Source organism: Oncorhynchus mykiss, chromosome 1 (assembly GCF_013265735.2).
Source record: "Oncorhynchus mykiss isolate Arlee chromosome 1, USDA_OmykA_1.1, whole genome shotgun sequence".
Classification (NCBI taxonomy): Eukaryota; Metazoa; Chordata; class Actinopteri; order Salmoniformes; family Salmonidae; genus Oncorhynchus; species Oncorhynchus mykiss.
In genome coordinates, this window is record NC_048565.1 from 95,707,556 (window position 1) to 95,721,043 (window position 13,488).

General features: G+C 43.5%; 1 protein-coding gene across 3 annotated transcripts in view; it reads right to left on the reverse strand.

The window, feature by feature from the left end:
- Nucleotides 1-12,447, reverse strand: part of LOC110514271 (regulator of G-protein signaling 7-like) — a 30,288-nt gene extending 17,841 nt beyond the window's left edge. For all 3 annotated transcript variants that reach the window (XR_005053436.1, XM_036989249.1, XM_036989242.1), the window contains exons 1-6: nt 12,364-12,447; nt 11,845-11,921; nt 10,751-10,832; nt 1,857-1,931; nt 691-789; nt 285-346 (exon numbers count right to left, since the gene is read on the reverse strand). Coding sequence is in view for 2 of the 3 variants with exons in the window: in XM_036989249.1 (XP_036845144.1) it covers nt 285-346; nt 691-789; nt 1,857-1,931; nt 10,751-10,832; nt 11,845-11,921; nt 12,364-12,405 (437 nt within the window). In the remaining variant the exon portion in view is untranslated. The remainder of the gene's footprint in view (nt 1-284; nt 347-690; nt 790-1,856; nt 1,932-10,750; nt 10,833-11,844; nt 11,922-12,363) is intronic.
- Between the last annotated feature and the right edge of the window lie 1,041 nt (nt 12,448-13,488).

Below are 13,488 nucleotides of genomic sequence, written 5' to 3' on the forward strand. Positions count from 1 at the left end.
TGTGTGTCTGTGTGTGTGTGTGTGTGTCTGTGTGTGTGTGTGTGTGTCTGTGTCTGTGTGTGTGTGTGTGTGTGTCTGTGTGTGTGTGTGTGTGTGTGTGTCTGTGTCTGTGTCTGTGTGTGTGTGTGTGTGTGTGTGTCTCTGTGTGTGTGTGTCTGTGTGTGTGTGTCTGTGTGTGTGTCTGTGTCTGTGTGTGTGTGTGTGTGTGTGTGTGTGTGTGTGTGTGTGTCTCTGTGTGTGTGTGTGTGTGTGTGTGTGTGTTGCATTACAAGGAAACAGCCTACCTTTCTGCCACTTTGGACATGTTTAACCGATGCCTGTCTAGTTGGGCTTGCCAGTGTTGAATCTGAAAGGAGAAGGTGCCAATGTGAAGGCATGCTGCTCTGTCAGATAACCAGTCAAGATAACAATCAATATGTCAGATAACACAATAGAGTCAAGCTAACGATCAATATGTCAGATAACACAATAGTCAAGCTAACGATCAAAATGTCAGATAACACAATAGTCAAGCTAACGATCAATATGTCAGATAACATGATATAGTCAAGATAACGACCATTCTGTTATTTTTAAATGGCCCATTCTACCATAAAACACTGACATGTCATTGTAGTTTGATGGATATTTGTTGACATCCGCTCTGGAAGAACCCTCTTTTGTAATTTGCCCTTGAATTGATGACATTACCTGGTGACGCATCTCCTCCTCTGTGGGCTCTTTGACCTCTGGAGCGGGGGCGTGGGCGGGGCTGTGGCTCCGGATGTCATTCTGGAGGCCGTACACAGACTGGATAGAAACATCGTTGTTACGGATACGGGTATCCTGTGTGTGTTTCTTTTCTCTCCTTGTCCCGTCACAGGTGACAAACATCATTACCCAATCAGTCACCAATCAATCATCAATCAGAAGACACACCTCCTGTTTCCCTTACCCAATCACATTCCCTTTCCCTTAGTTTAAAAACCCTGTCAGTTGTTTTCTCTAGAGCTCAATCTGTCTGGATGATCCAGAGGAGGAATGGGAGAAGGTCATGTAGACAAAAATAGAGCTTTTTGGTCTAAACTCCACTAGCCGTGTTTGGAGGAAGAAGAAGGATGAGTACAACCCCAAGAACACCATCCCAACCGTGAAGCATGGAGGTGGAAACATCAACATCATCATTCGTTGTGGATGCTTTTCTGCAAAGGGGACAGGACGACTGCACCGTATTGAGGGGAGGATGGATGGGGCCATGTATCGCGAGATCTTGGCCAACAACCTCCTTCCCTCAGTAAGAGCATTGATGATGGGTTGTGGCTGGGTTTTCCAGCATGACAACAACCCGAAACACACAGCCGGGGCAACTAAGGAGTGGCCCCGTAAGAAGCATCTCAAGGTCCTGGAGTGGCCTAGCCAGTCTCCAGACCTGAACCCAATAGAAAATCTTTGGAGGGAGCTGAAAGTCCGTATTGCCCAGCGACAGCCCCTTCTGGAGAAGGTCTGTATGGAGGAGTGGGCCAAAATCCCTGCTGCAGTGTGTGCAAACCTGGTGAAGAACTACAGGAAACATATGATCTCTGTAATTGCAAACAAAGGTTTCTGTACCAACTATTAAGTTCTGCTTTCTGATGTATCAAATACTTATGTCATGCAATAAAATGCAAATTAATTACTTAAAAATCACACAATGTGATTTTCTGGATTTTTGTTTTAGATTCCGTCTCTCACAGTTGAAGTGTACCTATGATAAAAAATTACATGTTTTGTAAGTAGGAAAACCTGTAAAATCGGCAGTACTGTATTACAGTAGATTTTGCAGTAGATTTTACAGTAGATTTTACAGTTCACATTACAGTACATATGACAATCCATACCTTTCTTGTTTTATGAGGCTGCTTCATCCTCGAGGATTTCTTGATGTCGGCTTCTGTTGTGTTCACACATCCAGGCTGTATAGAGAAACAAGGACACATTTACACCAGTCTTCTCCAGGCTGTATAGAGAAACAAGTACACATTTCCATCAGTCTCCTCCAGGCTGTGGAACAAGGACACATTTCCATCAGTCTTCTCCAGGCTGTGGAACCAGGACACATTTCCATCAGTCTTCTCCAGGCTGTATAGAGAAACAAGGACACATTTCCATCAGTCTTCTACAGACTGTATAGAGAAACAAGGACACATTTCCATCAGTCTTCTCCAGACTGTGGAACAAGGACACATTTACATCAGTCTTCTCCAGACTGTGGAACAAGGACCCATTTACATCAGTCTTCTCCAGACTGTGGAACAAGGACACATTTCCATCAGTCTTCTCCAGACTGTATAGAGAAACAAGGACACATTTACATCAGTCTTCTCCAGACTGTGGAACAAGGACACATTTACATCAGTCTTCTCCAGACTGTGGAACAAGGACACATTTACATCAGTCTTCTCCAGACTGTATAGAGAAACAAGGACACATTTACATCAGTCTTCTCCAGACTGTGGAACAAGGACACATTTACATCAGTCTTCTCCAGACTGTGGAACAAGGACACATTTACATCAGTCTTCTCCAGACTGTATAGAGGAACAAAGACACATTTACATCAGTCTTCTCCAGGCTGTATAGAGGAACAAGGACACATTTACATCAGTCTTCTCCAGACTGTATAGAGGAACAAGGACACATTTACATCAGTCTTCTCCAGACTGTGGAACAAGGACACATTTACATCAGTCTTCTCCAGGCTGTATAGAGAAACAAGGACACATTTACATCAGTCTTCTCCAGACTGTGGAACAAGGACACATTTCCATCAGTCTTCTCCAGGCTGTATAGAGGAACAAGGACACATTTCCATCAGTCTTCTCCAGGCTGTATAGAGGAACAAGGACACATTTCCATCAGTCTTCTCCAGGCTGTATAGAGGAACAAGGACACATTTACATCAGTCTTCTCCAGGCTGTGGAACAAGGACACATTTACATCAGTCTTCTCCAGGCTGTATAGAGAAACAAGGACACATTTACATCAGTCTTCTCCAGGCTGTGGAACAAGGACACATTTACATCAGTCTTCTCCAGACTGTATAGAGAAACAAGGACACATTTCCATCAGTCTTCTCCAGGCTGTATAGAGGAACAAGGACACATTTACATCAGTCTTCTCCAGGCTGTGGAACAAGGACACATTTACATCAGTCTTCTCCAGGCTGTATAGAGAAACAAGGACACATTTACATCAGTCTTCTCCAGGCTGTGGAACAAGGACACATTTACATCAGTCTTCTCCAGACTGTATAGAGAAACAAGGACACATTTACATCAGTCTTCTCCAGGCTGTATAGAGGAACAAGGACACATTTACATCAGTCTTCTCCAGGCTGTGGAACAAGGACACATTTACATCAGTCTTCTCCAGGCTGTATAGAGAAACAAGGACACATTTACATCAGTATTCTCCAGACTGTATAGAGAAACAAGGACACATTTCCATCAGTCTTCTCCAGGCTGTATAGAGAAACAAGGACACATTTCCATCAGTCTTCTCCAGGCTGTATAGAGAAACAAGGACACATTTCCATCAGTCTTCTCCAGGCTGTATAGAGAAACAAGGACACATTTCCATCAGTCTTCTCTAGGCTGTATAGAGAAACAAGGACACATTTCCATCAGTCTTCTCCAGGCTGTATAGAGAAACAAGGACACATTTCCATCAGTCTTCTCCAGACTGTGGAACAAGGACACATTTCCATCAGTCTTCTCCAGACTGTGGAACAAGGACACATTTCCATCAATCTTCTCCAGGCTGTGGAACAAGGACACATTTCCATCAGTCTTCTCCAGGCTGTATAGAGAAACAAGGACACATTTACATCAGTCTTCTCCAGACTGTATAGAGAAACAAGGACACATTTACATCAGTCTTCTCCAGACTGTGGAACAAGGACACATTTACACATTTCCAGAACTTCTTAAGGCTAGGGGGCAGTATCCTGAATTTCCGGCTGACTGACGTGCCCAAAGTAAACTGCCTGTTATTCAGCCCATTGGATAGAAAACAGTTTCTAAAACTGTTAAAAAAATGTCTGTGAGTATAACAGAACTGATATGGCAGGTGAAAATCCATCTGGAAAATTCCACAAGATCAACAGTCTTTATACAGGGATTCAGGCTTGTTTCATGAAAAACTTAAAAAGTGGTCGTTTTTCCCAAGGTGTGCTCATCAGGAAAGGTAGGCTTTTGCCGTAAAGCCTTTTTGAAATCTGACAACGCGGTTGGATTAGCAAGACGTTAAGCTTTTAAATAATGTTAATAATGACACTTGTATTTTCATGAATGTTTAATATTGCGATTTTGTCATTGAATTTGGCGCCCTGCAATTTCACCAGATGTTGTCGACAGGTGTTACTCTGGCAGTTTGCGATCCCTAAGAGGTTTTAGGTCTTCTCCAGGCTGTGGAACAAGGTTAAACAATGATACATTTGGGTCAATCCACGAAAAGTGCCCTTTGATATTTTAAGTAAAAATTTGGCAAAAAGATTCAATTTTAAAAGCCTGTTATATTAAATTGCCCTTTAAAACCTCTTTAGCCTAGGGGGCAGTATTTTCACGTCCGGATGAAAAGCGTGCCCAAAGTAAACTGCCTGTTACTCAGGCCCCGAATCTAAGATTTGCATATGCATGATAGTATTGGACAGAAAACATTAAAGTTTCTAAAACTGTTAACATAATGTCTGTGAGTATAACAGAACTGATATGGCAGGCAAAACCCTGAGCACAACCCATCCAGGGAAATTATTTTTTGAGGTCATTGTGTTTTCCAATGGTTTTCTATGGGAAACCTGATTTATTAGGGCCCATATTGCAGTTCCTATGGCTTCCACTAGATGTCAACAGTCTTTTAGAAATGGTTTGATGTTTTTCTTTTGAGAAATGAAGAAGTAGTCCTATTCTTTCTATTCTTTTCACTCAGCAGGTCACTCGTCTTTTGCTGCGCGTGAGGAGTTCAAGCTCCGTGGTGTTTTTCTTCGGTATTGGAAACTGTTTTTCCGTATTAAATTTGATCGATTATTTACATTTTAGGATTGACTGAGGATTGATTAGAAACGTTGTTTGAAATGTTTGGACCAAGTTTACAGGTAACCTATTAGATACTTAGTAGTCATGTTTGAACCGGTGTATTTCTGAATCAAAAGAGCCAAAATAAATTGACATTTTGGGGATATAAAGAAGGACTTTATAGAACAAAACAACCATTCATTCTGTCACTGAGACATTTGCAAAAATATGAAGATCTTCAAAGGTAAGGCATTTATTATATCGCTATTTCTGACTTTCGTGTCGCACCTGCCTGGTTGCAAAATGGTTTTAATGTTGTTGTTTTCTGGGCGCTGTCCTCAGATAATTGCATGGTGTGCTTTCGCCGTAAATTATTATTTAAATCTGACACAGCGGCTGGATTAACCAGAAGTTAAGCTTTATTTTGATGTATTACACTTGTATTTATATGAATGTTAAATATTTATATTTCTGTAGTTTGAATTTGGAGCACTGCAATTTCAGCGGATGTTGTCAAATCTATCCTGGTAACGGGATTCGAACGGGATTTCGAGTTTAAGGGGTTTTAATATGGATCACATGGAGAATCCATAATTTTGACATGTTCCTCTGTGACCTCTAGGAAGGTTTGAACCACTTCATCTCAACATTTCTCCAAGTTCTCCACCAATAGGGCTTCGCACAAGCCCCAGCGTCGTCCGGGTTAGGGTTTAGCCGGGGTTCATTGTTTAGCCATCATTGTAAATAAGAATTTGTTCTTAACTGACTTGCCTAGTTAAAACTTCTTTGGGGTAGGGGGCAGTATTGGGTAGCTTGGATGAAAAACGTGCCCAAATTAAGCTGCCTGCAACTCAGCCGTAAAAGCTAAAATATGCATATCATTAGCAAATTTGGATAGAAAACATTCTGAATGATGTCTGTGAGTTTAACATAACTCATATGGCAGGCAAAAACCTGAGAAATAATCCAACCAGGAAGTGGGAAATCTGAGGTTCGTAGTTTTTCAACTCAGCCCCCATTGAAGATACAGGGCTATATTAGTTATGTTTCACTTCCCAAGGCTTCCACTAGATGTCAACAGTATTTAGAACCTGTTTTGAAGATTCTACTCTAAAGGAGGTGCTCATGAGAGCTCTTTAAGTGAGTGGTATGGCAGAGTGCCACAGACTCGGTCTGGCGCGCTCACGGGAAAGGTAGCAACATTGCACTTCATTTGACAGACAAAGGAATTGTCCGGTTGGAACATTAATGAAGTGTTATGTTAAAAACATCCTAAAGATTGATTCCATACTTAGGTTGGCATGTTTCTACAGGCTGTAACGGGACCTTTTGAACTTTTCATCCGACATTCAGCGTGACCTGAACGCACTTTTGGATTTGTTTGCCAAACGCCCTAACAAATGAAGATATTTGGACATAACTGATGGACATTATTGAACTTATCAAACATTTATGGTGGAACTGGGATTCCTGGGAGTGCATTCTGATGAAGATCATCAAAGGTAAGGGAATGTTTAAAATGCTATTTCTGAGTAATGTTGACTACCCAATTTGGCGGGTATCTTTTTGGTTGATTTGTTGTCTAAAGGCTGTACTCAGATTATTGCATGGTTTGCTTTCTCCGTAAAGTGTTTTGGAAATCTGACACAGCGGTTGCATTAAGGAGAAGTGTATCTAAAGTTCCATGTATAATAGTCGTATCTTTATCAATGTGTATTATGAGTATTTCTGTAAATTGATGTGGTTTTGCACAATCACTGCATGTTTTAGAACTACTGAACGTAATGCGCAAATGTAAACTCAGATTTTTTTATATAAATATGAACTTTATCAAACAAAACATACATGTATTGTGTAACATGAAGTCCTATGAGTGTCATCTGATGAAGATCATCAAAGGTTAGTGATTCATTTTATCTCTATTTCTGCTTTTTGTGACTCCTCTCCTTGGCTGGAAAAATGGCTGGGTTTTTCTGTTGCTTGGTGCTGACCTAACATAATCGTTTGTGGTGCTTTCACTGTAAAGCATTTTTTGAAATCAGACACTGTGGCTGGATTAACGATAATTGTATCTTTAAAATGGTGTAAAATACTTGTATGCTTGAGGAATTTTAATTATGAGATTTTTGTTGTTTTGAATTTGGCGCCTTGCACTTTCACTGGCTGTTGCGGAGCCTTCCGCTAGCGGAACCCCAGTCCTAGACAGGTTACATAAAGGTTAAATTAAAAAAAGAAAAAGTCATTTTGCTGCTTTGACAGTCATTTCTGAAAATGATTTATTTCATGTGACTAGAGACTAATTTACTTCTGTCCCTCATATTACATGAACTGAACTCTCGTTTTAATATGGTTAAACTATCATTTTTTCATTTTTTTTTTCAAAAAGAACCATGAACATCTAATCATCAAATCACAGTGTGTAAAGGCAGGTGAGCTGGTTCTAAACATCTTGGACATTTTCTGGTGTTTTGTGGTGGAAAGCTGAGCGGGTCGAGCACAACACATTCAACTCTGTCACCATAGATGGACAGGCTAGAAATATTGTAATGATTTCAACTTTTTTTGTGAAGCTTGCTTTCAATTGCCACTCCCTGTTGCATCCAACAAGCCTCCATTGCCCCTGTCACAAGGGAATTTATGGCAGATTTAAGGTGAAATCCTCAACCCTGTTGCGGTCAACAGGGTTATAGTACGTATTTTTATTTATTTAACATCTTGAGATGGTTAAAACGAAGTTTATGAAGTTGAACATGTGCTTTTTAATAACAGAATGTTAAAATCAAACATTTTTTTAATACCAAGTTACACTTCTCAAAAGGCACCGAATTGGTGAAACGACCCCATTTACATGTCTACATTTTCACATTTAGCAAACGCTCTTATTCAGAGTCACTTACAGTAGTGTGTCTCCAACAGTATGTCTCATTAGGCCAATAACACTACTGACTGAACACCAGGGAGTCAGACGGTCCTCGTCTAGAACAGTACGTCCCATTAGGCCAATAACACTACTGACTGAACACCAGGGAGTAAGACTGTCCTCATCTCCAACAGTATGTCCCATTAGGCCAATAACACCACTGACTGAACACCAGGGAGTCAGATGGTCCTCGTCTCCAACAGTACGTCCCATTAGGCCAATAACACTACTGACTGAACACCAGGGAGTCAAACGGTCCTCATCTCCAACAGTCCAGGGAGTTAGATGGGAGATACTGAGAATTCATCTTTGGGTCACAAATGGCACCCTATTGCCTATATAGATCCCTTTTAACCAGGGCCCATAGGGTGCCATTTGGGACACAACCCCTTACTTGATGTGATGGGGAAATTAGTTTCTGTCTGGCTGCAGCGTTGTCTGATCTAAAGGACATTGAACACATCCAAAGGTGGTTAAATGCTTGGGAAGGTTTATCTGGCCCCTTAATACCACTGTCTACTATTCAATCAGATTGGTGAACATTTAAGTGATAATGGCCAAGAAGCCGGCGTTTTGGAGGATATATTGTCAACGGGTGTTAAGATTCGGCCCACCCTGTTAAATAAACTGGAACGGAGAACACCAAATACCTGGTTTCACACTGTTTTGATTCTTTCACCACTAGCGAGTCAGGCTAGCCTGGGTAGCAGTCTGTTTTGGGCTATCGTTCCACTCCTTGTCATGCCAAACATACAGTATGACGCAGAGTACACAGAGTGGAATGTTAACACAAAACAGGTCTGTATTTCAGGCTAGACTCAGGCTACTTCCTCAGTTATTAGAGGGTGTTAAAAATCTGAGCTCCTGAACTAAGCCTCTCGTTGGCCCTGGGAGAGACAACACATGTGTGTAGCTTTTAACTGCTGAGGTAGGCTACCATGCTCTGCCTCAGCCCGACCCCATTGCCCTGTGGTTACTGCTGAGGTAGGCTACCATGCAGTGCCTCAGCCCGACACCATTGTCCAGTAGGTTACTGCTGAGGTAGGCTACCATCCCCTGCCTCAGCCTGACCCCATTGTCCAATAGGTTACTGCTGAGGTAGGCTACCAGCCCGTTATGGTTGCTGTTACACAACAAGTATGGCCGACCAGGGACGTCATCACATCCACAGTCACTTCCTGGCCACAACTAAGATGGCTGCTGTTCGCCTAGTTGCATTGTTAGCCATAGCATGTCAACCGATTAGCTGCTAACCATAGTGCTAATGTTGCATGCTGGCCTATAGCCTGAGGCCTACTAGCCCTCCACTGTACACACCGTGTGCTACAATCCACAGCCTGTGGCCTACTAGACTAGCATGCTAGCTTACCACTGTTTCTCATGCTAGTTGACCCTGTTCTTACTGTGTGCTAGGTTAGCCTCTGTACATAGAGTGGTTATGTTGTGTGCCATGCTCTGCTTATTAGCCCAGTGCTATTAACCTCTATATGCTACTGCCTAGCTATCACTGCTATATGCTAGTGCCTAGCTATCACTGCTATATGCTGCTGCCAGGCTATCACTGCTATATGCTACTGCCTAGCTATCACTGGTATATGATACGGCCTAGCTATCACTGCTATATGCTACTGCCTAGCTGTCACTGCTATATGCTACTGCCTAGCTATCACTGGTATATGATACGGCCTAGCTATCACTGCTATATGCTACTGCCTAGCTATCACTGCTATATGCTGCTGCCTAGCTATCACTCATATATGCTACTGCCCAGCTATCACTGCAATATGCTGCTGCCAGGCTATCACTGCTATATGCTGCTGCCTAGCTTTCACTGATATATGCTACTGCCAGGCTATCACTGCTATATGCTACTGCCTAGCTATCACTGCTATATGCTACTGCCTAGCTATCACTGATATATGCTACTGCCTAGCTATCACTGCTATATGCTGCTGCCTAGCTTTCACTGATATATGCTACTGCCTAGCTATCACTGCTATATGCTACTGCCTAGCTATCACTGCTATATGCTACTGCCTAGCTATCACTGCTATATGCTATCACTGCTATATCTCTCTCAGAACACAACACAGTGTATCACTCTGAACGCAACACAGTGTATCACTCTGAACGCAACACAGTATAACACAACACAGTGCATCACTCTGAACACAACACAGTGTAACACTCTCTGAACACAACACAGTGTATCACTCTGAACGCAACACAGTGTAACACAACACAGTGTATCACTCTCTGAACACAACACAGTGTATCACTCTCTGAACACAACACAGTGTATCACTCTCTGAACACAACACAGTGTATCACTCTCTGAACACGACACAGTGTATCACTCTCTGAACACAACACAGTGCATCACTCTGAACACAACACAGTGCATCACTCTGAACACAACACAGTGTATCACTCTCTGAACACAACACAGTGTATCACTCTGAACACAACACAGTGTATCACTCTGAACACAACACAGTGTATCACTCTCTGAACACAACACAGTGTATCACTCTCTGAACACGACACAGTGTATCACTCTCTGAACACAACACAGTGCATCACTCTGAGAACAACACAGTGTATCACTCTGAACACAACACAGTGTATCACTCAGAACACAACACAGTGCATCACTCTGAACACAACACAGTGTATCACTCTGAACACAACACAGTGCATCACTCTGAACACAACACAGTGCATCACTCTGAACACAACACAGTGTATCTCTCTAAACATGGTCTGTGGTGACAGGGAAACAGAAAGGTTGTATTCTTACCACTGGTCTGTGTACGTCCCAGAAAGCTCTCTCTTGACTGTCCAGAATCTTCCTCTCAATTTTGTCTCTCTTCTTGTCAACTCTGTGTTAAAGGATAGAGGTGGACACCTTGTAACACAGACGTCCCATCATTCATTTAGTTACAGATGTAGAATCTTCTTTTGATCACCCTGTCGCACATGAACCTTCGTGAAATGTAGGAAAAGTCAAATGTGTAGTGTATTTGAGGTTTAAAAAGGCTTCTGAAGTTTGTATTTTTCACTTAGAAATTTCAGACTTGATTTTTGATACAAAACATGTATCAACCTTTGCAAACATGTTCATTATTTATAATCCACAGAATAATTTATATTTCCTGTTGCTGCAGAATAAGTTTCCTGCGTAGCAAACGGGCTCAAATTAAGATCCTTCATCTGTATACTCCTCTCCCCACCTCTCCTCTCCTCTCCCCACCTCTCCTCTCCTGTCCTCTCCCCACCTCTCCTCTCCCCACCTCTCCTCTCCTGTCCTCTCCCCACCTCTCCTCTCCCCACCTCTCCCCACCTCTCCCCACCTCTCCTCTCCTCTCCCCACCTCTCCTCTCCTCTCCCCACCTCTCCTCTCCCCTCACCTCCTCTCCCCACCTCTCCTCTCCCCACCTCTCCCCTCCTCCCCTCTCCTCTCCTTTCCTCTCCTGTCCTCTCCCCACCTCTCCTCTCCCCACCTCTCCTCTCCTCTCCCCACCTCTCCTCTCCTCTCCCCTCCCCTCCTCTCCTCTCCCCACCTCTCCTCTCCTCTCATCTCCTCTCATCTCCTCTCCTCTCCCCAACCTCTCCTCTCCTCTCCTCTCCTCTCCTCTCCTCTCCTCTCCTCTCCTCTCCTCTCCCCACCTCCCCTCTCCTCTCTTTCCACATCTGTGAGTAAATTGAGGCAGAGACCTTCAGGCTGTGTTGTTGGGGAAAAGGGCTGTTTTACCAGTCAGTCTGCATGCATCAATTCAGCTCAACATGAGCTTGCAGCCCAAATGGAACCCTATTCCCTAATAGCACCCATAGCAGTGCATTGTGTAGGGGATAGGGTTCCATTTGAGACGCTAGATTGGGGGAGATACTTACTTTGCTTGTGCTTCAGCTTGCATAAATATAAACTCCCATTTCCTGGCGAACGCTCTCTGCAGTCTGGCTAAGCTCTCCTGAAACACACAGGGACATACAAACACCTAGTGTCTTATAGTTTCACTACCTCTTACATAAAACATGCCTCTGAGGGGATAAATACAGTTGTTTTGAATTTTAAACCGTAGTTAACTGCTTTCCAAACTAAGCAGCCTTGTCTCCATCGAATGGTGGGACTGGTTGATTGTTCTTTACACTCGGATAGAGACCACTGATACAGTAGAATAGAGGAGGAGGAGGGAAAAGGTGGAGGGAGGAGGAGGAAGGGGAGGTGAAGAGAGGGAGGGAAGAGGTGGGAGGAGGGTGGAGGGAGAAGGTGGAGGTGGGAGGGGGAGGGAGGGAAGAGGTGGGGGGGAGGGAGGGAAGAGGTGGGAGGGAGGGAGGGAAGAGGTGGGAGGAGGAGGAGGAGGGAGGGAAGAGGTGGGAGGAGGAGGAGGGAGGGACGAGGTGGGAGCTTACAGCTTCGTAGTCAGCCAGCTCCAGGCGGGCTTTGTTTTGCATTGTTCTTTTGCAGAGGTAAACAGCTGAAAGAGACAGAGGTGAAAAACAGTTCGTCAGCAGAAACAGTCAGTCAGAAAACAGTCAATTAGTGAGAAACAGTCAATTAGTCGGAAACAATAAGTCAGAGAGCAGAAACAGTTAGTCAGAGAACAGTCAGAGAACAGTCAGCAGAAACAGTCAGTCAGGAGAAATATTGTGTTATAGACATGCTACCCTGCTGTCTCGACCTCTGCATTGCTTTCTGTTTGGGGTTTTAGGCTGGGTTTCTGTACAGCACTTTGAGATATCAGCTGATGTAAGAAGGGCTTTATAAATACATTTGATTTGATTTGATTTGGTCTATCCCCAAGCTATCCTACAGTCCACATCATCTATCCCCAAGCTATCCTACAGTCCACTTCATCTATCCCCAAGCTATCCTACAGTCCACTTCATCTATCCCCAAGCTATCCTACAGTCCACATCATCTATCCCCAAGCTATCCTACAGTCCACTTCATCTATCCCCAAGCTATCCTACAGTCCACTTCATCTATCCCCAAGCTATCCTACAGTCCACTTCATATATCCCCAAGCTATCCTACAGTCCACTTCATCTATCCCCAAGCTATCCTACAGTCCACTTCATCTATCCCCAAGCTATCCTACAGTCCACTTCATCTATCCCCAAGCTATCCTACAGTCCACATCATCTATCCCCAAGCTATCCTACAGTCCACTTCATCTATCCCCAAGCTATCCTACAGTCCACTTCATCTATCCCCAAGCTATCCTACAGTCCACTTCATCTATCCCCAAGCTATCCTACAGTCCACTTCATCTATCCCCAAGCTATCCTACAGTCCACTTCATCTATCCCCAAGCTATCCTACAGTCCACTTCATCTATCCCCAAGCTATCCTACAGTCCACTTCATCTATCCCCAAGCTATCCTACAGTCCACTTCATCTATCCCCAAGCTATCCTACAGTCCACTTCATCTATCCCCAAGCTATCCTACAGTCCACTTCATCTATCCCCAAGCTATCCTACAGTCCACTTCATCTATCCCCAAGCTATCCTACAGTCCACTTCATCTATCCCC